This window comes from Gorilla gorilla, chromosome 3 (genome assembly GCF_029281585.2).
Source record: "Gorilla gorilla gorilla isolate KB3781 chromosome 3, NHGRI_mGorGor1-v2.1_pri, whole genome shotgun sequence".
Lineage (NCBI taxonomy): Eukaryota > Metazoa > Chordata > Mammalia > Primates > Hominidae > Gorilla > Gorilla gorilla.
Genome location: NC_073227.2, coordinates 13,430,200 through 13,457,918, shown reverse-complemented (window position 1 = coordinate 13,457,918; position 27,719 = coordinate 13,430,200). Strand labels below are relative to the sequence as shown.

General features: G+C 52.1%; 1 protein-coding gene across 11 annotated transcripts in view; it reads right to left on the bottom strand.

The window, feature by feature from the left end:
• Positions 1 to 8,440: 8,440 nt before the first annotated feature.
• Positions 8,441 to 27,719, bottom strand: part of ABLIM2 (actin binding LIM protein family member 2) — a 202,508-nt gene continuing 183,229 nt past the window's right edge. For 10 of the 11 annotated variants that reach the window (XR_010133322.1, XR_010133320.1, XR_010133316.1 and 7 more), the window contains one exon: positions 8,441 to 19,253. Coding sequence is in view for 1 of the 11 variants with exons in the window: in XM_031010278.3 (XP_030866138.2) it covers positions 19,140 to 19,253 (114 nt within the window). In the remaining 10 variants the exon portion in view is untranslated. The remainder of the gene's footprint in view (positions 19,254 to 27,719) is intronic. The other variant, XR_010133313.1, reaches the window with a different exon arrangement.

Below are 27,719 nucleotides of genomic sequence, written 5' to 3'. Positions count from 1 at the left end.
CAGCTATATCAGTAAAATATGTATAATACCTGCCATGCCGGAGTTTTCTTAGAATTAAATGACATTGCATAGGTAAATTGCCTATCACATAGTAGTCACCTCATAGACGTAAGTTTTTGGTTTTGGTTTTTTGGGTTTTTTTTTGAGACGGAATCTCGCTGTGTCACCCAGGTTGGGGTGCAGTGGCGATAAGGGCTCACTGCAAGCTCCACCTCCCAGATTCAAGTGATTCCCATTTCCCTTGCACCAGCCTCCCAAGTAGCTGGGACTACAGGCGCCTGCCACCATGCCCAGCTAACTTTTGTATTTTTAGTAGAGAGAGGGGTTTCACCATGTTGGCCAGGCTAGTCTTGAACTTCTGACCTCAAGTGATCTCCCTGCCTCGGCCTCCCAAAGTGCTGGGATTACAGGCATGAGCCACCACACCCAGCCAAGCTTTTGCTTTTTTCTGGCAAGCAAACTCCTACCCATTCTTCAAGACCCAGTTCAAATGTCACCTCTTCCCCAAAGCTGTCCCAGCTCCTCAGGAGGGCATCTCTGCCTCTCCACCATCTCACAGCTGCCCTATCTTATCGTACTTCACACCTCATACGATCACAGTCTGTTTCTAGATCTGTCTCTCCCATGCAACAGGGAACTCATCCAGGGCAGAGACTCATCCTTATCTTCCTGGCTGGCACCCACGAGGTGCCTGGCTCCATAGCACACACTCCATGAATGTTTCTCATTTGACTGGAAACAGTTGGGGGTTAAAATGATTGTATGCTGAGCATTTCTATGCTGCAAACTCACCAGCCTCCCAGCCATCCTTTCCAACTCCCTTCCCTGTTATCATGGAAGGAGGGACTTCCCCTCCCCAGGTTTGACTTGGTTGTCACTTTCACCGGCCACCGTGTGTTAAACAGCACCTCTCGTCACTCTCTCCCTTATCCTGCATGTTTTTCCATAGCTTGTATCCTGCACAGGGATCGTCTGTCTGCTCCCCACACCCTGGATAGAAGCTCCAGGGTTTTATCTGTCTTATTCACTGTCACATCTGAAGATTCTGGAGGAGTGCCTGGCACCTGCCAGCACTCAGCAGTTCTGTGTTGAATTAATCAATCAATCTTATGCGGCTGTCTAGAGGTCTAAGTCTTCACAATGGTGCCTGGCGGGACTATGCCCTCAGGCTCTCAGCACATGCTGGTTTTGCTTCCTTTTCTTCCTCCTGCCTTCCCTCTCTCCATCCTTCCTCTTCCTCTTTCCCCTTGGTACTTGTGTGCTCAGGTCTCTCTCATTACAAGATTCTACATCAGCCACGCATCACCCATATGAACAGGCCCTCCGCCTCCCCGCTGCCCCCGTCAGCTGCCCCAGCCTCTCCACTCACCCCGATGCAGGCATGTATGCCCTGGTGGGCTCTTCTGTAGCCCCAGATCCTCCATCTCTTCTGCCTGGGTTCTGCCACTCCACTTGACAAAACTCTCCTTGCCAAGGTCACTGAAACTCTTTAGGACAAAATCCAAAGGACGCACTTTGGTCCTAGCTGGCTTGATCTCACCTCACCATTGCTCTCTGGGTCCCTCCTTTTCACACCTGCGACTCCCTTGCCCTCTGTTGTGCCATATGCCCTCTTGAGCTTCCTCCTCAGGCCTCTGCCCATCCTCCACGAAGCTCAGAAAGGCCCTGCATTCCTCTAAGCTGCTCCAGGCCCTCAGCTCTGCTTGCTGAGCTTTTGTCTCCCTGAGCAATCTCACACAGGTGATGACACTGGCCATCCCTCCCAGGCAGCTGTGCCCACCCACCCCTGTCTATTGGGCCTCCAGCCTGTGGCTCAGTCTCTCTTGGGCACCTCCACCTGGGCAGACATGGGCGGGTACATCAAACACAACACCCAGCAGACAGAACACATCTCCTTCTGCCCACCCCAGGCTACTCTTCCTGAGTTCCCGCTCTCTGAACAGCCCCCCCATCCGTCCCCTTGCTCACACCAGAAGGCAGGGCCCAGTGAATATTTGTTATTTGATTGGAAACAATATTCAGGGGTGCAGAGGGAGGCTGCACCCCTCCCCCTCCCTGTCCCCGTTCCACATCACTGTGAGGCCGGATGAATCTGTCCTCTGGATCCGCGTCCTCCTCCCCAGCCCTTGGCACTTCTCTAGGCCTTTGCTTCTCTCCACAGAGGTATGACAGAAGCATCCCTCAGTCTCCCCATCTCCAGACCTGGCCCCTCCAACCCATCCTCCTCAGGACAGCCCAGAGCAAAGGAAGAGGGATGCTAGTCATCCTTCAAGAACAAATCTTAAAAGTCCTTTCCTTGAGGAAAGCACCTGTCTAGGTCTGGGAAGCTGCCTTGAAGGACGCCTTTGATGGGGAAGCCTCTCCGGTTACAGGAGGATGGGCTGGGGCAGAGAAGCAGATAGACAGCGGAGCTACTCTGGAGGGACATGCCGGCCCCCAGGGATGGGGAGCAACACAGGGAGCAGAGGACAAGGGGAAGGGTGGGGAGCAGGGAGGAAGAGGAAGGGGCTTGCGGGAGAGTCCCCTGGTGGGAATCGCCTGGGGCATTTTGAGAACAAGGATATCTAAAGATTAGTCTTGTGCTCTCCCAGCTGTGTGGTAACCTCCTCCTCTAGGCCGTCACAGGCCTGACTTTTGTGAGCCATACTGGGAGGGTTCTAGTACATAAAAGGAGGGTGATATGGTTTGGCTCTGTGTCCCCACTCAAATCTCATGTTGTAGCTCCCATCATTCTCATGTGCTGTCGGAGGGACCCAGTGGGAGGTAACTGAATCATGGGGGTAGGTCTTTCCCATGCTATTCTCATGATAGTTAATAAGTCTCACGAGATCTGATGGTTTTAAAAACAGGAGTTTCCCTGCACAAGTTCTCTTCTCTTGTCTGCTGCCGTGTGAGATGTGCCTTTCACTTTCCTCCATGATTGTGAGGTCTCCCCAGCCATGTGGAACTGTAAGTCCAATAAACTTCTTTCTTTTATAAATTGTCCAGTCTCAGAAATGTCTTTATCAGCAGCATGAAAACGTACTAATACAGGGGGCCTGGTTCATGTCTGGGTCAGCTTGGAGCTGGGAGAGGGGCTGGCTGCAGGAAATAACACCTCAGTGTTCTCACCAAATCCTTCAGAATTTCACACTCTTACCCAATAAGTGGATTAAACCAGTCCAATCAAAGCATCAAACCCTATTTCACTACTGGCTTTTCTGAGGTCGTAGGGTTGGTACATACATGGCATTCTGACTAGCCAGACTAACAGTGACAAAATGCAGGTGTGGAACTCCTGCCCCGAAAACCCTAATGATATTTCCTTCCAGAACAGCTCACAGCTCACATCAATATCTTGTTTAAAAAAATTTGGGTCCTCCGCACAAGGACTCATGCATTTAAGTTCTCACATGGGGACTGAACCAGCTTAGAAAACCTGGGAGGTGGCATTAGGGCTCCTTCCTGGGCTTGGGGCTGGAGTAGTCTCTCTCCGCTTCCTTTGGCCTTAGATTTTCCTCCTGCAGAGTCGGGACATGGGACTGGATGATTTCTAAGGCCTCCTATACCATGGGCACTGCTCCTAGTCTGGTCTGTGATGAATATGATTATTTTAATTAAGCTCTCCATCCATCTATCCTTCCATCCATCCATTCATCCATCCATCCATCCATTCATTCAATGTTTATCTTTTGGCAGTGATAGGTGAGCTGTGCATCTTGACACAAGACAATGAGGCCAGGCACGGTGGCTCATGCCTGTAATCCCAGCCCTTTGGGATGCCACCTGAGGATCACCTGAGGATCACCTGAGGTCAGGAGTTCGAGACCAGCCTGTCCAACATGGCAAAACTCTGTCTCTAGTAAAAGTACAAAAATTAATTGGGCATGCCCCTGTAATTCCAGCTACCCAGGAGGCTGAGGCAGAGAATTGCTTGAACCTGGGAGGTGGAGGTTGCGATGAGCCGAGACCGCCCCACTACACACTCCAGCCTGAGTGACAGAGTGAGACTCCATCTCAAAAAAAAAAAAAAAAAGAAAGAAAGAAAATGATTTATACAGCACCTGTGCTAGCAACTAGCTTCCTTTAGAGCTCTTTACTGAAAAAAATGGCTGCACAATGAGCATCATCCAGGGCTGGAGAATGTGGCCCCGTGTGAGGAAGATGGAGAGGAGGAGGGTCCCAGGAACTGGAGAATGCGTGGGCTTAGAGCTCCATGGTCCTGGGCTTGAATCCCATGCCGCCATTCACCAACTGTACAACTGCAGACGTTGCCTTGTGTCTCTGAGCCTCCATTTGCTTGTATGTAAAATGGAATGCGTGTGCTGGTTCTGTTACGTGATCAGTCACAAAAACTCCCAGTACTGGGCCTGACATGTGGCCCATTCTCAAACACGGTGACTATAGAGCTTAAAAACATGGCCGTTGGCATCAAAGACTCTTTGCTTTGAATCCCAGATCTGCCACGTACTAGCTGCATGATCTCAGGCTGTTTACTTAGCTTTGCTGAGCCTCAGTCTCCTCATCTGTAAAGTAGAGATAATAATACCTGTCTTACAAAGCTATTCTGTGAATTGAACTGTACAATGCTGTAAAATACCTAGCCTGGTTTCTCTCACAGAGCAAGCACTGAATTAATGGTAGTTGCTGATACATAAAGATGAGGAGGAGGAGGAGAAAGAAGAGGAGGGTGAATACTTCTGAGAAATGAAATATGGGTAGGCCTTGATTGAAAATGGTAAGGTGGCCGGGTGTGGCGGCTCACGCCTGTAATCCTAGCACTTTGAGAGGCCGAGGCGGGCGGATCACCTGAGGTCAGGAGTTCAAGACCAACCTGGCCAACATGGTAAAATCACGTCTCTACTAAAAATACAAAAATTAGCCAGGTGTGGTGATGGGCGCCTGTAATCCCAGCTACTCGGGAGGCTGAGGCAGGAGAATCACTTGAACCCAGGAAGTGGAGGTTGCAGTCAGCTGAGATTGTGCCACTGCACTCCAACCTGGGTGACAGAGCAAGACTCTGTCTCAAAAAAAAAAAAAGGAAAAATTAAAAAGGAAAATGGTAAGGCTTACTTAGCTTTTAGATGCCTCCTCTCAACAGAATGATTTTTTTTTTTTTTTTTTTGCCTTCTGCAAAACAATTTCCTTAAGGCAACATTTCCACTTCTGGTTCTCTTCAGATTCGAATTCTCTGTACATATTGTTTTCCTTTAATTATATTTTATGTGAAACTCCCATTGATTTCAATGGGACTCCTTTAAGTACTGGCAAAAAACACATCCTGCTTAAGTGCTATCTAGAACAATGAAAGACAATGTCTCTGTTTTTCTAATTTCAGCAATATGCGTATGTTGAGTTTATTTATATAATTCCACTTCCCATATTTTTTTGCAGTTTCATGATTTCCCAAAAACGTGTAGATAATATAGGCACTTCCTCTAGAGACTTCTGTGAAAACATTTTACTATACACTAATCTTGCCTATGGTTGTTAAAGTAAAACTCTTCAATAAAACATCAACAAAGAGAATTCAACAGGACATCAAAAAAAATCTAATAAGATACTCGATTATTATATCTATTATTATATTCTATAATAATAATATTTTTTTGAGATGGAGTTTCACTTTTGTTGCCCAGAATGGAGTGCAATGGTGCAATCTCAGCTCACTGCAACCTCCCCCTCCCAGGTTCAAGTGATTCTCCTGCCTCAGCCTCCCAAGTAGCTGGGATTACAGGCATGCGCCACCACGCTTGGCTAATTTTGTATTTTTAGTAGAGATGGGATTTCTCCATGTTGGTCAGGCTGGTCTTGAACTCCTGACCTCAGGTGATGCGCCCGTCTCAGCCTTCCAAAGTCCTGGGATTACAGGTGTGAGCCACCACACCCAGCCTATAATGATTAAAAAAAACCAATAAACTCTGACCAGGTAGAGTTTATACCAGGAATGCAAAGATGGCTCAATATTAGTAAATTCAGGCTGGGCACAGTGGCTCACACCTGTAATGCCAGTGCTTTGGGAGGCAGAGGCAGAATCGCTTGTGGCCAGGAGTTGAAGACCAGCCTGGGCAACATAGCAAGACCCTGACTCTACAAAAATACTTTTTAAAAAATAGCTGAGTGTGGTGGCATGCACCTGCAGTCCTAGTTACTTGGGAGACTGAGTTGGGAGGACCTCTTGAACCCAGAAGTTTGAGGTTACAATGTGCTATGATGATTGCACCACTGCAGTAAAGCCTGGGTGACACACAGTAAGACCCTGATTCAAAAACATAAACAAAGAAAAGAAAATTTATTAATATATTAAATCATAGTAACAGGTCTTTCAAGGAGAAAAATCATGCAATCATATCCAAAAGTTCAATATTCATTATTGATGTTTAAAAAAATTCAGTAAGGCTGGGCATGGTGGCTCATGCCTATACTCCCAGCACTTGGGGAGGCTGAGGCAGGTGGATCATTTGAGGTCAGGAGTTTAAGACCAGCCTGGCCAACATGGCGAAACCCTGTCTCTACTAAAATAAACAAAAATTAGCCAAGTGTGGTGGTGTGCACCTGTAATCCCAGCTACTCGGGAGGCTGAGGCAGGAAAATTACTTGAACCCAGGAGGCGGAGGTTGCAGTAAGCCAAGATCGTGCCACTGCACTCCAGCCTGGGCAACAGAGCGAGACTTTGTAAAAAAAAAAAAAAAAAAAAAAAAAAATTCAATAAAATAGAACTGGATGCACATGAATGTTCCCCTAGCCTGGTACAATATAGCACTCAAAAGCCAGCATCAGTTTGGGCACAGTGGCCCACACTTGTAATACCAGCACTTTGGGAGGCTGAGGCGGGTGGATCACTTGAGGCCAGGAGTTTGAGATCAGCCTGGCCAACGTAGTGAAATCCTGTCTCTACTAAAAATACAAAAAAAAAAAAAAAAAAAAAAAAAAAAAGCAAGGCATGGTGGTGCAGGCCTGTTATCCCAGCTACTCAAGAGGCTGAGACACGAAAATCACTTTTACATGGGAGCCAGAGGTTGCAGTGAGCCAAGATCATGGCACTGTACTCTCACCTGGGTGACAGAGTGAGACTCTGCAAAAAAAAAAAAAAAAAAAAAAAAGCAAAGCAAAGCCAGCATTAGACTTTCGGCAGGGACTTGTAGAAGGATTCCTACTGAAACCCATCAACATCACCTCTATTTAAAATTGCACTTGAGCTGTACTGTTGAACCAGAGATAAGACTGGAGACGGGTGGAAGAACAAGGTGGGTTATCGACAGGAATATAAGAAAGAGTGTTGGCTGGGCACAGTGGCTCACGCCTGTAATCCCAACATTTTGGGAGGCTGAGGTGGGAAGATTGCTTCAGGCCAGGGGTTCCAGACCAGCCTGAGCAACATAGCAAAACCTTGTCTCTACAAGAATAAAAATAGGCCGGGCCTGGTGGCTTATACCTCTAATCCCAGCACTTTGGGAGGCCGAGGCGGGTGGATCGCCAGAGGTCAGGAGTTCATGACTAGCCTGGCCAATATGGTGAAACTCTGTTTCTACTAAAAATACAAAAATTAGCTGGGCGTGGTGGCAGGGGCCTGTAATCCCAGCTACTCTAGAGGCTGAGGCAGGAGAATTGCTTGAACCCAGGAGACGGAAGTTGCAGTGAGCCAAGATCATGCCACTGCACTCTAGCCTGGGCGAGAGAGCAAGACTCCATCTCAAAAAATAAAAATAAAAATAAAAAATAAATAAAAACATTAGCCAGCATGATGGTGTGTGCTCAGGAGGCTGAGTTGAGAGGAACTCTTGAGTCTAGGAGTTCATTAGCTGAGGCCTATTCTGGAACGTGCTACCTCCCTGGTACTCCAGGCCTGCCCTACATGCAGGTTGAGCAAGATCCCACAGCTGGAGACGCAGATGTCTGCATGAGAAGCCTATAGGACACACAGCAATGTTGAGTGCCCTGGGGCTGCAGGCATGGTGGTGTGTACAGGGAATTCCGAGCTGATACAGAAAGTGTCCTAATCAGGCACAATCAGGGCATTGTGGAGCCCTGAGGAGGGACTGACTCACCCTCCGGCCACTCTGGCATGGCTCCTGGATGGGCCGTGAAACTTCCTGTCCTGAGGCCTTTGCCTGTGCCATTTCCTCTGCCTGGAAGGCCCCTTCCCATCCCTTCCTGGCTGGGGCCTTGGCTGGCTGACCCCTGCTTGCCCCTTTGGATGAGGCTCCATTGGAACTTGGTGCTGGACTCCTCCCAGACACCCGGCTTCCCTCCTGACGAGGGTTTTTCCACACCAGCTCTGTCTACACCAGCACCGGCTGCCCTGTCGCGCTGGTGTCTGCTCCTTGGATGTCTCCTCCACCAGTCTGTGATCAGTCCTTGAGGTCAGGGATGGTGGCTTATTTATCTGCATTATTAGCACTCAGTTCAGTAAATATTTGTTGATGAATTGTGTCAACCTTAAATAATGAGATTCAGAAAATATGATCAAGTGCAGAGTTTATTTGAGCACAAAGCTTGGGTATGGCCACCCAGGAAGGCACCGACTCTAGATGAATGGAGTCAATGTTCCCAAAGTGGAGGAGTTAAGATTTCACTTCCAGAGTGAAATCTGTCACTTCCAGAGACGGAGAAGTTCCAGTAGGGTTACAGCATTTTCCATGCAAGACCAGGTGCATATGCCACAGTGATTTAGTTGGTTACAAGTTGCTACATTCCCAGCAAGATTACTTTATTACTCTGTAAGGAGGGGTAGTGATCTGAGGGAGGTCTTATCTCTGGCGCCATTTGGTCATAATTATTTACAGAAAAAAAAGGGTAAAAGTTGCAGCTGCATGAGTGTGACGCAGGCTGCATAGTCACATTTCTTCGAGGCTTAGGAAAATTTAAGTTCCAACAGCAGTAAATTCAAATTATCTTAAATTTGAATTATTTAGTTTTGCAACCGGATTATTTGGGTATAACAGTTGTGGGAGGGGGAGTTGTGTCTCAGCTGGGTACTGAAGGATGAATAGGAATTTGCCAGAGGGGGCATTCCAGGCAGAGGGAAGAGCCTTTGCAAAGGACACGGTGTTTGAAAAGCAGGCGAGACGGTGCTGCTCAGCAAGGAAGGGTGCAAGAGGGAAGGGCCAGGAAGAGGCTGGAGAGGGAGGCAGTGGCCAGATGATGGCCAGTGAAGGAGCTGGGGCCTCAGCAGGGAAGAAATTCGTGAAGTGCCCCCAGTAGTGCCAATCAAGTCTGCAATACATATTGCTGTGGGCTGCTGAGCAGACGATAGACTGGAGGGTGAAAGAAACCGAGATATTTCACCCCAAAATATACATCTTTGACACATTTCGAGATTGCTATCTGGAAGGGATGGAGCTGTAAGAATAGCCAGAAAACTTTTTTTTTCAGACAGAGCGTTGCTCTGTTGCCCAGAGCTGGAGTGCAATGGCATGATCTCGGCTCACTGCAACTTCAGCCTCCCGGGTTCAAGCAATTCTCCTGCCTCAGCCTCCCAAGTAGCTGGGATTACACGCGACCGCCACCACACCCAGCTAATTTTTGTATTTTTAGTAGAGACAGGGTTTCACCATGTTGGCCAGGGTAGTCTTGAACTCCTGACCTCGTGATCCAGCCTGCCTCGGCCTCCCAAAGTGCTGGGATTACAGGTGTGAGCCACCACGCCCAGCCAGAAAACTATCTTTTGTTGGGGAGATTTGCTTCTGTAGGGAAACCTGCATTGATGCAGTCCAGCTTTCTCTGAGGCCTTCCTTGGTCCGGATCTAGGAAAGGTTAACTAAGTCGGACGCCTTTAAAGCCTGAAAGAAACATTTCCCATCTATCCTGAGGACTGCTACCTGCAAGGTTTCCTCCTCTTCCCTTCCATAACCTCTTTTGCTGAGATCCAAGCCCTTATTTTTTCTGTAATTTCAAGATGGTATAAAAACATCAACTATTTTTCCTTTCTTTGAGAGCTTATATTTTGCTCCACAAGATAATGTTTGCCTCTCGGGCCCATTCAAACTCCAAAGAGAACCCTTTACAAGTTAGTGTCTTTTATTTTAATTGTTTTAACAGGTGGGGATACTCAGCACTATACAAATAGGAGAATCATTTACAAGTTGATTTTATTCTCCCTCATATTCAAGTACTGCTCCTCTAAAAATCCCCTACAGGCCAGGCACGGTGAGTCACGCCTGTAATCCCAGCACTTTGTGAGGCCGAGGTTGGGGGGTGGGAGGGGATCACCTGAGGTCAGGAGTTCGAGACCAGCCTGAACAACATGGTGAAACCCGGTCTCTACTAAAAATACAAAAATTAGCCCGGCGTGGTGGCATGTGCCTGTAATCCCATCTACTTGGGAGGCTGAGGCAGGAGAATCGCTTGAACCCAGGAAGTGGAGGTTGCAGTGAGCCGAGATTGTGCCACTGCACTTCAGCCTGGGCAACAGAGTGAGATTCCGTCTCACAAAAAAAAAAAAAAAAAAAAAAAAAAAAATCCCTACATCCTTTATCTCCACCCTCCCCTATGAAAAAGGGTAGAAAAGCTTCTGCACCCCTCACTCTGTTGCTCCTCCCAGCCGCCCCATTCATATGAATAAACATGTATGCCTTTTCCCCTATCAGTCTGCCTTTGTCTGTCGACTTTCAGTGAGCCTTCTGTGGGTGAAGGGTCCCCGTGGCCCCTGCAAAGGAGTGGCATGGTATACAAATGTTACAATTGAGAGAGACTCAGGGTGTTAGAGGAAGGGGAAGCTGGTAGCAGGCAGGGCTTGCTAATGGAGCTCTCAGAAGCGATGTCTGGCTGAGGAATGAGCCTCACAATTCAGACATGAGAAAAGGAAAGCTCTTCTCTTTATGAAACCTAGTTCAGCAATAGGCCCGGCAGCCTCTGCTGGTACCCCAGGGAAGCACTGATTTCCTCTCCCGTTTAATTGCTCGGAAGGGCTTTTATGCTTAGGGACTTGCCCCTCTCGGCTCTGTGGTACAGAAACTGCTGAATCCCAGGCTTCTCCACAGAGCACCCGCCCTAACCCCAGCCAGTCTGCTTGAATGGGTGGGCTACTCCCCCAACACCAGCCTTCATCCCCTCTGGAAGGTGGAGTTGGGAGGAGGGCAGTGGGGACCAGATTCTGGAATGATGCACCTTTAACTTGTGTAAGTTGCATTAGCTTAAGTAATAAATGGGTCTCCGGCTGGGCGCGGTGGCTCACACCTGTAATCCCAGCACTTTGGGAGGCCGAGGGTGGGCGGATCACGAGGTCAGGAGATTGAGACCATCCTGGCCAACATGGTGAAACCCTGTCTCTACTAAAAATACAAAAATTAGCTGGGCGTGGTGGCGGATGCCTGTAATCCCAGCTACTCAGGAGGCTGAGGCAGTAGAATTGCCTAAACCAGGGAGTCGGAGATTGCGGTGAGCCGAGGTTGTGCCACTGTACTCCAGCCTGGTGACAGAGTGAGACTCCCTCTCAAATAAATAAATAAATAAATAAATAAATAAATAAATAAATAAAATGGGTCTCATCTCCAGGCAGTGGGGCAGCCTGGGAACCCAGAAAGGGGAGTGAGGTGGATCACAGCAAGGAGAGGCCAAAAAAAAACAGGGTAGGGGAAGGCCCTCCACAGGCACAAAATGAAGGCAGCTTAGGGATGGCTGCTTTGGGAGGGACAAGGGAAGGGACCCAGCTGGGGTTTGGGGCCAGAAGGAAGTGTACCTGCTAAAGGCATGGCCAGAAGCAATGGAGCACACGCAGTGTTCCCAGGGGGACGGAGACCATCTGGGGAGCCTCGAGAACCAAGGGTGACAGGAAGCAGCCTCCCCGACAGGGAACACCAGGCTCCACCATCTAGGACACAGCCAGCTGTTACCCTCACTAGCACAGTGGAGTGCTGTCCACACAGTCCTGTCCACACAGTTGGACCCACCTGTCCACACAGTTGGAGCCCAGGGGTCCAGTGTCAGCCCTGGTGACCTATTGAGGAAGGTGGGTATTTGGAAGGAGGTAGCCTTGCAGGACCACCCCTGGTCCCCCGTCCAACCTGCCACCTGCTCCTCCCAGGCACATGAGGGGCTTCTCTGATTGGTAAGATACCCGGCTGCCGGCGGCCCACTGTAAGGTGACCTGCACACCAAGCTCTGCTCCTGGCCTCTGGGCAGGCTTGCTCAGAAACACTCCCAGGCAAGATGATGCATCTTATCGCAAGCCAGAGTGTGGGGTGTGCAGTGGCATGAGTGACTGGATCTCTCACCCAGTCGTTGACAGCTGGGTAATCCTGAGCAAGTTACATTGCCTCTCTCTGTGCCTCAGTTTCCTCATTCATAAAGTGGGGACTCAGGAAGGATTGGCCTCCTAGGATTCTCTGAGGACCCTGTGGGGATAAGAGCGACTTTATTTTAAATCCTAATCCAGCATGTGACTCCTGACTAACCCAAGTCCGGGAATGCCTCCAAGATGTCGAGTTGATGTATTGCTCTTTATGTAGAAACACCTCTTCACCAGCCTTTCCTCCAAAACAACCCTTGGTGTTGCATACACGATAGGCTGTGACGCCTGCAGCCACCTACACATTCCTTCCAGAGCACGTATACTTTTCCCCCAATCTGCGGGTCTGTGTGGTTGTGCTGCAGAGATCTACTGCCTTGTGGCTGCCCGAGACCACACTTCTGTTTGTTAAGTTCCCCCTCATAAGTCACCCTTTACTGAGAAACTGGATTTGTCTGCCTCTTTCTTTGGTTTCTTGGCTCCCTCTGCATTTGGGGGCCAATTTGCATATATGGCCTTTTCAGGAAACAGGCCCCACGTGGTCAGAGAGGAAGAAATGCCTGCTGTGATGATTCTCTTCTTCACCTCCCATGGGGGCTCCCGGGCCAGGCCCCAGGTCTGGGCTGGAGGTGGGCCTGGGGACCCATGCCTCTGGGCTCACAAGCAGACTTTGTCCCATGCAGCTACCTCTTCTTCATCCTGCATGGCCAGCTATGACCCTGGAAGGACCTAGGTCCAGGTTTGGGATGAGGATGGGGGTGGGCCACAGTGGAAGACTTTTCTGATCTAAAATACACTGAGCAGGGGCTGGGTGTGGTGGCTCACGCTTGTAATCCTAGCACTTTGGGAGGCCGAGGCAGGAGGATCACTTGAAGCAAGGGGTTCAAGACCAGCCTGGCCAACACTGTGAAACCCTGTCTTTTCTAAAAATAGAAAAAAATGCCTGGGTGTAGTGGTGCATGCCTGTAATCCCAGCTACTCAGGAGGCTAAGGCACAAGAATTGCTTGAACCTGGGAGGAGGAGGTTTGCAGTGAGCCGAGGTCGTGCCACTGCACTCCAGACCAGGCAACAGAGTGAGACTCTGTCTCAAAATAAATAAATTAATAACCAAAAAATAAAATAAAATACACTGAGCAATATCTTCCAACTCAGTCATTCCAGAAGCTCTGCATTTCAGGATTTGGGGACTGGTGCATTAGGGAAACTGATCCTTTCCCTGGGCCACGATCCCTCTCCTCATGCTGGTTCTCAACTCAGAACCCAGAGGGGGCCAGGTGCGGTGGCTCACACCTGTAATCCCAGCACTTTGGGAGGCTGAGGTGGGTGAATCGCCTGAGGTCAGGAGTTTGAGGCCAGCCTGGCCAACATGGTGAAACCCCATCTCTATGAAAAATACAAAAAATTAGCTGGGCATGGTGTCTCAAGACTGTAGTTCCAGCTACTTGGGAGGCTCAGGCAAGAGAATCACTTGAACCAGGGAGGAAGAGGTTGCAGTGAGCCAAGATCTCACCATTGCACTGCAGCCTGTGTGACAACAGCGAAACTCTGTCTCAGAAAGAAAGAAAAAAAAAAAAAGGCCGGGCACGGTGGCTTACGCCTGTAATCCCAGCACTTTGAGAGGCCGAGGTGGGCGGATCATGAGGTCAGGAGATCGAGACCATCCTGGCTAACACGGTGAAACCCCGTCTCTACTAAAAATACAAAAAATTAGCCGGGCGTGGTGGCAGGTGCCTGTAGTCCCAGCTACTTGGGAGGCTGAGGCAGAAGGATGGCATGAACCTGGGAGGTGGAGCTTGCAGTGAGCTGAGATCACGCCACTGCACTCCAGCCTGGGCGACAGAGCAAGATTCCATCTCAAAAAAAAAAAAAAAAAAAAAGAACCCAGAGGGGAGGCAGGATGCGCTTAAGTGCAGCCCAAGTGGTCAGCAAAGTCCACCAGACTCTGCCAGCCCTGACGCCCTCTGGGCTCCCCTCTTCCTCCTCTCCTGGTGAGCATCTCTCCTTCCGCTTCTCTTTACCCATGGCCTCTGCTGGCGCAGGCTTCTGGCTGAGTGTTCCCTGCCTTGCCCACCCCCCATCAACTCCCTGAGTGTTTCATGACCTCCCTGGGAGGGCTTCGGATTGGGTAGATCAATGTCCACATAGAGCAAAGTCTCTCCATGGGGCACAGCCGTTGCCCTGGGCCACTAGGGATCCACTCTGCCGATGGCTCAGGGGCCATCCTTGATCTGATCACCTGTGCTGGGGACAGCAGGTCACAGAGGAGAACATGGTGCTGTGTGGGTGAAAGCCCTCCAGGAGGGGGCACTGCACACGGCAGAGACTCGGGGGGTATGGGGGCCAGGCTGGAGCCAGCGTGCAGATCTGCGTGGATGAATAAGTGAATGGCTCACCCACAGAGGACGGTGGCCAGGGCAGGGGAGGGCTCCAAGTGAGTTCACACCAAGAGCCACCGAAGGCACTGGGGCTTGGACTTGGGGAAGAGAAGATACCCGTGTAGCCTCGGCTGTAGTTGGTAAGGCTTGCTCCTGGTTTTCATCCTCCCTCTTCTTAGACAGACGAATGCCTGTGCTCCCTAGACCCTTTTGCAGCTGGGCAGGGTCATGTGACTAGTTCCAACCACTAGAGGTGAGATGTGTCACTTTTGAACCAAACACTAAGACCCGTGTGAGATTTGTCACGTTCTCTTGCCTGGCTGCAGTGAATTCTGAAGCTTTTGGTTCAGATTTAAGTAGCTTGGAATGCACAGCTGCCCTGGGAAGAAGGGCTGAGGATGGAGGCCCTGCAGGCACCGATGTCTCCCTGCCCATCTCTCCCGGGAGTTCCTCACACAGGCCCAGGTTGGTGCTGATCCGGGAAGGTTGGTGCCACCGTCAGACATGAAGACTGGCATGGAAGACTGAGCCAAACCGGCTTAGAACCTGGGGCTCTGAGATTCAGATGGCAGACGTCATGAGCCTGGAGGGCAAGAACTGTGCCAAGCACACCTCTGCACCCAGGACAGTGCCAGGCACAGATGCATGCTCAGCAAGTGCATTCTCAATTGATCCTATAGACCAGGCACCAATGAACACTTGTTGCGAGACAAGAGTGACAGATCCCAAGGCCTGTGGACATGCATGTCTCAGCTTAGGGCAGCAGCAGTTTCTAATCCTCAGGGTGCTGCACTGTCTAGTATGCAGCCAGTAGCCACACGTGGCTCCTTAACTCTAAATGAGTTACATTGAAATCTCCGTTCCACTCGCGTTGGCTGCATTTCAAGCGCTGGTGGCTGCCGTGTTGGACAGTGTGGATGTAGAATGTCCTCGTCATCGCAGGCAGTGTGATAGGACGGTGCCATTCTAGAAGCACGAACGCCATAAGACTCTTTGGGGAAAGCACAGAAACCAGATGGACTCCAGCCTTGCTACGAAATACTCCAAAGATATTCCCAGTTCATAGACAGTGGTTACAAAATCGTCAGTCCTCTCGGGCTTAGGGTTTGATGGAGGGAAACGGTCAATAAAGCGAGAAAGAAGAAACTGTGGGCCGGGCGCGGTGGCTCACATCTGTAATCCCAGCACTTTGGGAGGCTGAGGAAGGAGGATCACCTGAGGTCAGGAGTTCCAGACCATTCCTGGCCAACATGGTGAAACCCATATCTCCGAAAATACAAAAAATTAGCCAGGTGTGGTGGTGCATGCCTGTAATCCCAGCTACTCGGAAGGCTGAGGCAGGAGAATCGTTTGAACCTGGGAGGTGGAGGTTGCAGTGAGTGGAGATCGTGTCATTGCACTCAAGGCTGGGTGACAGAGCGAGACTCTCTCAAATAAATACATAAATAAAATAAAATAGAAGAAACTGCTGATACACAGAGGGCATGAGGAGGTACCGTGAGGAGCGTGGGGATGGGTGGCAATTTGGAAAGTCAGCAGAGGGCCCTGTGTGACAGGGGAGCTTCTGAGTCGAACTGAGAAGGAAGGGAGGGGCCTGTGTGGAGAAGCAGCAGAGCTCCCCCAGGAGGGAGATCATGGGTGAAAGCCGGAAGGCTTGGTGTCTGCAGAACTCAGAGAGAGCCACAGTTTGGGGCTGTGACCACGGGGACAAACACAGGGGCTGGGGGGGACGGGAATGGCAAGTGGGGGTCACATAAGTCCTGGCTCTTGAGGCCACGGAAGAAGGCCGCTGGGAGCTTGGTGTGATCTGACCGATGTTTTCAAAGCATCACTCTGGCGTTGGGTGGACAAGATTTGCCCAGGGGCAAGTGTGGGAGCAGATGGCAGAGGAAGGCTGTGCTATAGTAGGGGAGGGGCCTGAGTGTGGCCAGGGTGCCTGCACGTTCTGGCTGCCAGGGCCAGACCAGGCTTATACCTGTGTCCAGGGTCATGGGTCAGAGTGCCACCTCCTGTTCTCAGCATGTCCCACTGGATAATTCCACGGTGGTGTCTGTGCAGGTGGAGAGCTGTAGGTCTATGCATGGGAGGCGGCACTTACCAGGGCTTGCTGACAGCTGTCCTTGGGGCCGTGGGGAGAAACCAAGGAGAATGCTGATTTCTGAGTGTGTAACTAGGTAGACGGTGATGGCAGGTTGTGTGTATGGACAAGCTTTTTGGGGGAAGACCCAAAGTTCAAAAGAATTATGAATGTCATTGGAATAAGATTAGAGATGATGAGATGTTTAATCCCAGCAGGGCACTGTTTAATCTCCCGTGGGAGCCCTGCCTGCAGTCACTTTCCTTCCACCCTTTTCCTTGGCCCTGTGCTCAGCCATAACCAGCCACCGAATTTTCCAGAACCTGGGAGGCTGTTTCCAGCCTCAGCGCCTCCACTACTGCTGTTCCAGCTGCCCGGGATGCCCTTCCCTTACTGGGGAGGTATTTATTCCCTTACCTCCCATTTATCAAGACTTAGTTTGGGCAGCATCTTGCCCAGAAAGCCTCCCCTGACCTAGGGGTGTATTTGGGACCTCCCTGGGGCCAGCTCCACAGAGCAGCGATCAGCCTGGCTGCCCTTGTCTCCCCAGCCTCCGGGGCAGGTGCCTATCAGGTTTCCCTCATCACTGCCATCAGCAGAGGGCCTGGCCCTGGTGAGGGCCCAGGAATGTGTCTGTGCAAGCTGTCTCTGCGGAATGTCCTACAGGGCCCTAATGCAGACACTTGGCCCCTCCCCAAGGCCTCACCTGCCCCATGCGCAGACCCTGCATTGAGCCTGGAACGGGTGCCCTCCGCAAGCACTGCTTGCAGAAGGGGCCTTGCCTTTAAAATCACACAAGTTCATAACAAGTGATCTTGTACTTCCGCAAGTTATAATGCATCGTCTTTTATTTTCCAGGCTTCCTGGGATCAGATATGACATTGCACTAATGAGAAATGGGGGTTTCCAGTTGCTCAGGCTCAGATTGCGCAATGGCAGGAAGCATATTAGGTGCTAAAAACTCCCCCTCCCTAGCCGAACCAGGCGGGTGAGAAGCCGAGTGCGAAACGGGACTTGGCGTGTCATGGGCGCTAAGGAAACGGAGTAAGGCCGACTCACAGGCGGGAACATCGGGACACACAAAGAGGCAACACCCACTGCGGATGGGGAAACAGACTCTGGTGTTTCATCCACCTCTCAGCGCGCTTATCAGCATCCTGTGACGGCCGGCGCTGAACCCTAACACACACCTAATGACAGACACCAACGCCTTCGCTTGGGGAGCCCGGCCAGCCTCCTGCTCCCGGATGCCCTGCTGGCTTCAAAGATGAGAAGAGCCACATCTCCATCCTATCTCCATCCTTCTCTCCCCAATAGCGTGTGGTTGTCTGTTTCAGGGAGCACATCGCTCCTGGGGCGTGTGGGGTTTATGTTTCAGGCTGAGACACCGCCAGCCACAGCACAAGGACGGTGCATCAAGAGCTACGTCGGGTATTAGGCGGGGTACGTGGAAACCCTTGATTCCAGGGCTTTGGCCATCAGAGGAGGATGTTTTCTCCCCAAGACTTGGAAAAATAACAGCAAGGAAAACAGTGGTGGCTACACCTCCCATGTATTTACAAAGCGTTCTTTAGAGGGGTCTGTCTTTAAGGTTACCTGTGTGACGAGAAAAAGAAAAAAGAAAAAGAAAAGAAACTAGACAAGGAGCTCTGTGTATGAGGACCACACCAACAACAGACTGAAACCACACCGATCCGAGCGGTGGAGAATAAGGCTGGAGGCCGCTCCCCTGCGGAGGGACCGTAAAATTAAACTCTATATATGTCATCTCGCGTTTAAGTAGGCTATACTTTTTAATAAAATAAAAACTTCTGTGTTACTTTAAAGATATTGTGTAGGCATCTAGGGGGCGATCTGGAAGAGGAACGCAGCGCATGGAGGGGCGCTGGCGGAAGGTGCCCTGTCTTGTCCCTTGTTGACATTTGTGCCTAAAGAGACCCATCACAGACGCCTGCAAAAATCACACACCCCACTCTTGGCACTGTCCCAGACGCTCACTGCCCTGTCTGCGTGTCTGCCTGTGAGGCCAGGCTGCCCAGGCTCCGAAGGGCCGTGTGCCCACCCCCGATGATGGTGTCAGCACCCGTCATCAACAAGCCTCACAGCTCATGTTCCGGCCACCTCTGTCCCCCACGTGCCTAGCACCGGGGCCAGGGCACCTCGAGAATGCTGGGAAGGTGGGCTGGGCTGCAGCCACCTGTGTGCTCCATCTGATGCCTGACAGCCACTCTGCAGCCTCTCCCTGACACCAAGCCACAGCGGGGAAGGGTGGTGTGAAGCTAGCCGTCTCGGCCCTAAACTACCGGCAGGAGTGTCGCTGGCAGGTGCAGGGGCCGCACCTGCTGGGGGACCCCCTCCCGCCCACCCCATCGACACAGAGAAGCCAGAGCAAGGTGCGTGGGAGGGGTGTGTGCGGTTCTCGCCAGGGGCCCCTCGCCTCGGCACCCGGCACACACCAGTGGGGCAGGCTGGCAGCCGTCAGAACAACAGGGCTTTCTTCTTAAGGTCATTCCTCTTCCAGAGGGCCAGGCGGTCAAACTCCTCCACGCTCATCCCAAACACTTCCTGGAACTCCTCGGGCGACAAGTGTCTCTTCAAACAAAAAGGCAAAACAGAAGGGACCAGTTAGCCACGCAGCAAGGGACACCATTGGGCAGTTTGCTGCCACCAAGCAATCCAGGGGCAGGACTGCATTGAGGACGGGGTGGCCCTCAGCCTGCTTGGCCTCCTGGCGGTTCCTGACACCCTCTCTGCAGTGAAAGAACTGAGCTCAGAGGACAGCGACCCTGCCAGGGACACACAGCACCCAGTGGTGGAGCTGGAGCCAGAATCTTCTGCTCTTGACTCCTACAAAGGTATCTGCTGCTGTGGACCAAGTTCATTAACATGTCCCGGAGCAGGACCCCCACCTGCGTGCAAATGTCTGAGCTTTTATAGATTTCCTTCAGTGGTCATATTTGTTACTTCAGTGAGTGGTCACAGCTGCCATCCGAGAGCAGGAGGTGGAAGGTTTACCCCCGGGACTTCATAGCCCAGGAGGGTAGAGTGCGGACAGTGAGCAAGAATGCCAGGCACGGCCCAGGCCCAGGCGCAAATCCTCCCTCCACCGGAAGCCCCTGGTGTGTAAGCGTGAGAGAGTTATTGTGCCTCTCTGAGCTCAGCTTCTTGTCTGTGGTCCCCGTGGAAAGGCACATAGCTTGGTGGTCAGGGCGTGGATACCAGTGCTTCTGGGATGCTATAGGAGTGAGTTAGCCCCTGGAGCCTCAGTCTGCTTATCTGTGTAATGGGGTCCCCTAGAGCCCACACCCTGGAGCTGTGGGGAGGAAGGCGTGGACATAGGTCAGCACTGGCTGTGGACTGTACCCGTGGGTGCTGGCTGCATGTGTTAGTATGACCTCAGCCACCGCAAGCTCTGTGGAGCTCCTTGCCAAGCAGCCACCTGCCTTCTAGCTCTGCCTTGCAGGGCCTGCAACCCCTACTCTCCTGCCTGTCTTCCTCAGCAGGCTGTGAGAAACCCCGCATCCCTCAGAGCTGGCTCAGGCGTCCCCTCCCCTAAGGAGCTTTTCCAGGGAGCCTGGGACTTTCCATCCACGGGGATGCTTCCCTTTACTCCCCTTGCCTCGCCTGGGCGGGGCTGAGAGGAGGAACTGAAAAGAGGCTGGAGAGGGCCAGTGACAGGAAGAGCCCAGGCTCTGCCTTGAATCCCCATCTGCTGCCCTCTGAAAAGCGTGGCTTCAGTGCAGCTCTGTGGGGAGTTTTCTGTAGTTCTGCGACAAGCGACACACTCCACACAGTTATCATATGCCCCAGCCATCCGCTCTTGGACAGACACCCGGAGGAATGGAAAACAGGGACTCAGAGAGATGATGGTCGCCCACGTTCCTAGCAGCATTACTCAAAATCACTGCAATGTGGAAACAAACCAGGTGTCCATCAATGGACGAATAGATACACAGAATGTGACATGTCCATGTGACGGACTAGCCTTCAGCCTTAAAAGGTCGTGAAGTTCCGACACATGCCACAGCGTGGACGAGCCCCAAACACACTGGCTCCATGAAGGAAGCCAGACACCAAAGACCACATAGTATATGATTCCACTTCTCTGAAATGTCTGGAACAGGCAAGTCCATAGAGACAGAGCATGGATTCGTGGTCGCCAGGGACTGGGGGAGAGAGGAATGGGGAGGGACTGTTTAACGGGTATGGGGTTTCCTCTTGTGGTGAAGAAAATGTTCTGGAGCTGGAATGTTCCGGAGTTGGAATGTTCCGGAGCTGGAGAGTGGGGTTGGTGGCACAATGTTGTGAATGCACTGAACTGTACTGAATGGTACACTTTAAAATGGTTAAAATGGGCCGGGGGTGGCAGCTCACGCCTGTAATCCCAGCACTTTGGGAGGCTGAGGTGGGTGGATCATCTTAGGTCAGGAGTTCAAGACCAGCCATGGCAAACCCCATCTCTACTAAAAATACAAAAATTAGCCAGGCATGGTGGCACATGCCTGTAATCCCAGCTACTCGAGAGGCTGAGGCAGGAGAATCGCTTGAACCCAGGAGGTGGAGGTTGCAGTGAGCTGAGATCACACCACTGCATTCCAGCCTGGGTGACAGAGTAAGACTCCATCTCAAAAAAATAAATAAAATAAAATAGTTAAAATGGTCAATTTGGATGGGCGTGGTGGCTCACACCTGTAATCCCAGCATTTTGGGAGGCCAAGGTGGGCAGATCACTTGAGCTCAGGAGTTTGAGATCAACCTGGGCAACATGGTGAGACTCCATCTCTACAAAAATTACAAAAATTAGCTGGGTGCACTGGCGTGTACCTGTAGTCCCAGTTACTGAGGAGGCTGAGGTGGGAGGATCTCTTGAACCCAGGGGGTTGAAGCTGCAGTGAGCTGTAATCACACCACTGCACTTCAAACCTGGGTGACAGAGTGAGACCCTGTCTCAAAAAAACAAACAAACAAAAAACTCAAGTGCTATATTAGAATCACTGTGATTAGCAAAAGAGAAAATGGAAGTGGAGACATCTGGTCAACTATGAAAAGTGAAAACCATTGCCATTCACGCATTTCACAAGAATCACCAAATCTGTGTGGTATGCCCTGGATTTTGGAGCCCCAGTAGTTGGCGTGATCTGGAGGAGGGACTCAGGAAATCCCCCAGAATGCCATGTTTTAGTTGAATCTGGGCTCAGAGTCAGTCTCTCTTTCTCTCTCTCTCTCTGACACACACACACACACACACACGCACACACACACACACAGCCTATCCAGCAAGTCTGCCAGGAAGAGGCCCTCAGCTGCCTGCTGCTATCTCGAGTTTGCAGAGAGGAAAAGAATCCTGTTGCTTGCCAGAAATGAACCACTTGCGTGGTGCTGAGATCAGGGTTTCTTGGTGCTGAGAAATCCATCAGCCAGTCCACAGAAACTTAGAATTGTCATTTCAGACCGCGTCTCTTAAGACATTTGACACTCAATGTGTCATTTAGATAGCAGCCCTGCACTTACAGGTACAAAATCACTGTCTTCTGAATTACGGTGGAACAATCAAGACGGATGAGATCAAAGGAACGAAAAAGGAAAATCATTTCTAGCTTTATCCAAGACCCGGTGATACCAGACCTTGTTCCAGACATGGAAAGTCAGAGACACAAGGCCCCTGGCAGGGGTAGGCTGGGGTGGTGAACTGACACGTAAGTAAATATGTAAAGGAGGGGAGGCTGACACCGGAAGGGCGAGGAGAGTTCAGTGCCTGTGCCTGGAGCAGGCCTCCCTGTGGCCACATTCCTGCTTCCTGCTGGGGGAGGCTAAGGGAGGGGCACAAAGGTGCTGGTGGGCAGAGGGAAGGTGTCAAGGGGGTGGTGTGCCCCCTGCCATCTGCAATCGCGTACTTAAAGGGAGGAGGACTGGTGAGTGAGTGGTCTCTTGGGTTTAGCTGGCATCAGGTCTTTGCCGGAGGAGGGAGGAGTGGAGAGGGAGCGGACGGTGGGCAGGCGTGCCCCACATGCTGGGGAAGGAGAGAAGGGCAGGCGTGAGAATGACACCGTGGGCTCCAGGCTGTGGGAGCCTCTGGGGAGGGCGATTCGAGGAAGACTTGGAGCTGGCGGGCAAGCAGGAAGGCTGGCAGGGTGTTGGGAGGTGGGTGTGGGAAGCAGAGGTGCCCTTGGGGATGACTGTAGGGGGGCGGTGGAGGGAGCATCCGGGTGGCTTCTGAAGTTGCTGGGAATGGTTACCTTCTCTGGGAGTGTGGCACTGGGACTGGGACGCTGCATCACCAGAGGCCCTGGGGAGCAGCCTGGTTGGGCAGACCATAGCAACAGGGAGGGGCCGGGGGTGTCCCGAGCATGTGGGCTGGGCCAGGCCACTCGTATGTGGCCTACAGGGCCCAGGACTTGGGGCCACGGGTCTAGGGGGCTGGCAGGGACCACTTCCCCGCAGGCTCCAGTCCTGTTTTCTATCTGCAGCATGAGAGAACTTGGTTGCCTGGGTATCCGGAAGGCTGGGTGAGGGTCACATGAGGGGCTCTCCCCAGCAGGGGGTCTGTTCATAACTCTGGGCTCCAGCTGTGGAATTCTGAGTGTCACACCTCACCTGGCTGAGTCTCCACTGCCTCCTAGGTGAGAAGGGCTCAAAGGTCCTTACTCTGTGGCCAGCTGCAAAACTGGCATTCAATCTCACTCAGGGCCAGAAGCAGGCAGGCTTTCTCCATGGGTCTGCCAGGGCAGGCAGGGTGGGTGAGGCCCAGCTGATCCCAGAGACTGGGCCAGCATTCTCGCCTCAAGCCAGCTCCTCTGGCCCCAGGTTCCTGAAGGCCCTGCAGGAGTGCACCTCACCCCCAGGGCCTGCGCAGGACAAGCACAGCTGGAAGGAAGGAAGCCTGGGGTGGGTGTCTTTGCAGAGGGTGGGGCGGCCTCACTGCTGAGGTGCACTGGTTTCCCCAGGGAACATCCTGCAGGGAGGCATTTTTGCAGCATGGCAGGGGGACTGCCTCAGGAGGCTCAGGCTCAGAGAGGTTGTGTGACTTGCCCAAGGTCACATAGCCAGGAAGTGGCAGAGCCAGACCTGGGAGCCAGGTTAGGTGGCTTGACCTTTCCTCCACCCTTACTTCCTGCCTCCCACCTGGACCTCCAGGGCCATCTCAGGTTTGCGGTGAAGCCTCAAGGACCTATGCCACCTCCACTCCATCAGGGACAGGTTGCCCTGGCCTACCCCCCTACCAACCTCCAGCCCTAAGTCCCCTCAGGGTACTCCCAGCTCCCCTGACCCCACCAAGTTCAGAGGTACCCCTGGGAGGGACTCTGACACCTCCTTCGTCCACACAGCCCACCAGTCACAGCCACCCCCCTGTACCAGCACAGGGCTGGCTGACCGGGTGGGCCTCAGGTCCTAACCCTGCTCAGCCTGGGCCCCCAGAGCCAGCAAGGGGCCACTTTTCTCCCAAGGCCTGGGCTCCGTGGTGCATCCCACCGGCTCACACTGCCTTGGCCTGCACAAGGAGGCCCTGCATACAGGGGTGAGTCTCACTTAAGCCGGGCCCAGGCCCGGAAGCTCCAGCCCTCCCAGCAGGAGGTCCCTGCAGGACCTACAGTGACATCACTGTCATAATGACGGTGGCCACTGCCCCTCCAGGAGAGCCTTCCCTCCATACCCCGGGACCTCTTCCACAGCCTATGGGGCACAGAGGGGACAGCGGCTTAGCGGGGCAATGACGTGGCTGTCAGGTGGCCCCAGGGCCCTGCCCCTCCACAGCCTTGCACGCCTCTTCTCCACTCCTCTGCTGCACGGTGTACTGTGGAAGCCCAGGGGAAGCACCACGCAGTGCTCCCTCTCCCATTCACCAGCAGCTCTTCTTCATCCTACTGGTCCTGACTCAAGTGTCCCCTCCTCCTGGAGGCCCTCCTGGATTGCGCTCACCAAGCAGGCCCTGGGGCTATGCTGTGTCCCTCAAGGCTGAGTCAGTGCTGACCTTCTCTGGCTCTCAGCACCATGAGGGTGGGCACAGGCCTGTCTGCTCACAGCACTGTCCCATCCTCACTGAGGGACAAGATGTCTGGTCTGCACTGTGAATCTGAATCTGGGCTCTCCCCTCTGCAGTGCTGCCTCCCAACACCTCCAGCTTCCACTGCCTGTCCTGCTCTCTGCTGTGGCGCCATGGGGGCTCCCCTGCCACTGTCCTGGCCTACGAGGCCCCTGCATTTGGCCTTTGCCTGCCACTCTCCTGACTCCCGACGCTTTCTCCCAGCCACACAGTTCTCCTTGTGTTTCTCTTCCTTGTCTTGGCCAGGGAGGCCGGGATTCTGGTGCAAACCCATCTCTCAGACACACCCATGTGGCTCCAAACCTCCTATTGTCACCCTCAGTCTACCAGGACACACCCTCTCATCAGACCAGTTGGATGAGTTTAAACAAAGGAGATATTCTTTCACTGTGGGGCCCTTATTTTTCAGGCGCATTCCAACAATTTGGGCTCTCACTGCTTGAGCAAACCCTTGTGTGCATTTGGCCTCAGGGCCCGGAAGACGACAGTTCAAGAAACCACAGGACTCCAGCAATGAGCTGCTCCCCTTGCTCTGTGTGTGTGTGTGTGTGTGTGTGTGTGTGTGTGTGTGTGTGTGTGTGTGTTTGTGTGTGTGTAGGGTGAGGGATGGCAAGTAGGAAAGGAATTCCAGGAAGGATAAAGTGCATGTGCAAAGGCCCTGGGGCAGGAGGAGCCTTGGCTGCTGGAGGAAGCATAAGAAAGCTGAGGTGTCGGCTGGGCACAGTGGCTCATGCCTGTAATCCCAGCAGTTTGGGGGGCTGAGGCGGGTAGATCAGGAGTTCGTGACCAGCCTGGCCAACATGGCAAAACCCCGTCTCTACTAAAAATACAAAAATTAACCAGGCGTGGTGGTACATGCCTGTAGTCCCAGCTACCCGGGAGGCTGAGGCAGGAGAATCACTTAAATTCAGGAGGTGGAGGTTGCAGTAAGCTGAGATTGTGCCACTGCACTCCAGTCTGGGCGACAGAGTGAGACTACATCTTGAAAAAAAAAAAAAAGAGAGAAAAAAAAGAAAGCTGAGGTGTCTGGACCTGAGCCAGGAAAGGTGAGGACAGGATAGGCCCTGCAGGGCCCTGGACCGTGTTAAGCAGTTTGGTTTTTAGCCTAAGAGCAATGGCATTTATGACTAAGTGTGCAATTTACAAAAACTCCTGTGGCTACTGGGTTGTTTTCCTGCTCAGCCCTGCCCTGCCAAGCAAGCAGAAAGGTCTCAGAGTGTGAATCCACGAGCCATGGACCGGGAGGGCCTCTGGCCAGACAACAAGTCCCTTTCCACCCATCCACCTTGCGTTCTGAGATGGCTGAGCTGTATGTGTCGCCGTGGCTGGGCTGTGGGGCCCAGTTGTTTGGTCATGCATTAGTCTAGATGCTGCTGTGAAAGTGTGCTGCAGATGCGGCTCACACTGACAGTCAGCTGACTGCAAGAAAAGGAGATCGCCCTCAATAATGCAGGAGCCTCATGAAGTCTGTTGGCAAGCTGAAGAGTAAATACTGAGGTTTCCCAGAGAAGAAACCCAGCCTGGAATATCAACTCCTGCCTGAGTCCCCGGCTTGCTGGCTTGCCCTTCATATTGCAGAATTGCCAGCCTGCACAATTGTGTGGGCCAAGTTCTTAAAATAAATTTCTTACTATATGGCTGTGGCTATCTGTCTGTCTGTCTGTCTATCTATCTATCTATCTATCTATCTATCTATCTATCTATCTATCTATCTATCCATCCATCCATCCACCCACCTACCTACCCATCCATCCACCCACCTACCTACCCATCCATCCACTCATCCATCTATCCATCCATTCACCTATCCACCCATGCATTCATCCACCCACCTGCCCACCTACCCATCCACCCATCCACCAGTCCATCCACCCACCAATCCATCCACCCATCCACCAATCCATCCACTCCTCCATTCATCCATCCATCTACCCATCCATCTATCCACCCACCCATCCACCAATCCATCCACCCACCAATCCACCCACCCATCCACCAATCCATCCACCCACCCTTCCACCCACCCACCCATCCACCTACCCACCCACCCAACTACCCACTCATCCATCCACCCACCCACCCATCCATCCACTCATGTATCTATCCACCCATTAATCCGTTCATCTGTCCACCCATGCATTAATCCACCCATCAATCCACCTACCCGCCTACCCATCCACCCATCCACCAATCCATCCATCCACTCCTCCATCCATCCATCCACCCACCCACCCATGCATCCAACCACCCACCCACCTATCCATCCACCCATCCATCCACCAACCCATCCATCCACCAACCCATCCATCCACCAACCCATCCATCCACCCACCCATGCATCCACTCATCCATCTATCCATCCATCTATCTATCCATCCATGCATCCCTCCATTCATCCACCACCATCCATCCACCTAATGGTTCTGTTTCTCTGGAAAACCCTGGTTGATACACTTTCCTATCTAAGGAGCAATATGCCTGTCTGTACTGGGAAGTTGGGGACACCTAAGATGGGTTAGAAATTCATTTTCAGGCTGGACGCAGTGGCTCATGACTGAAATCCCAGCACTTTGGGAGGCCGAGGTGGGAGGATCACTTGAGCCCAGGAATTTGAGACCAGCCAGGGCAACATAGTAAGACTCTGTCTCTACAAAAAGTAAAAAATTAGCTGGGCGTGGTGGCACATGCCTGTAGTCCCAGCTACTCAGGAGGCTGAGGTGGGAGGATCACTTAAGCTCAGGAGGTTGAGGCTGTGGTGAGTTGTGATTGTGCCACTGCACTCCACCCCAGGTGACAGAGTGAGACCCTGTCTCAAAAAAAAATTCATTTTCCACACTGTAATTAACTCAGAAGACAGCATATTGCAGTGGCTCTCAGCAACACCTTAGTTTGAATCTCAGCTCTGCCTCTTATGAGCTCTGTGTGCTCAACCCCGCTCTGCATGTTGGCACCACCTGATTCGTCTGACCCTCTTCCATGGGACAGCCCTCCCAGAGTGGAAGAGGATGATCACGGCT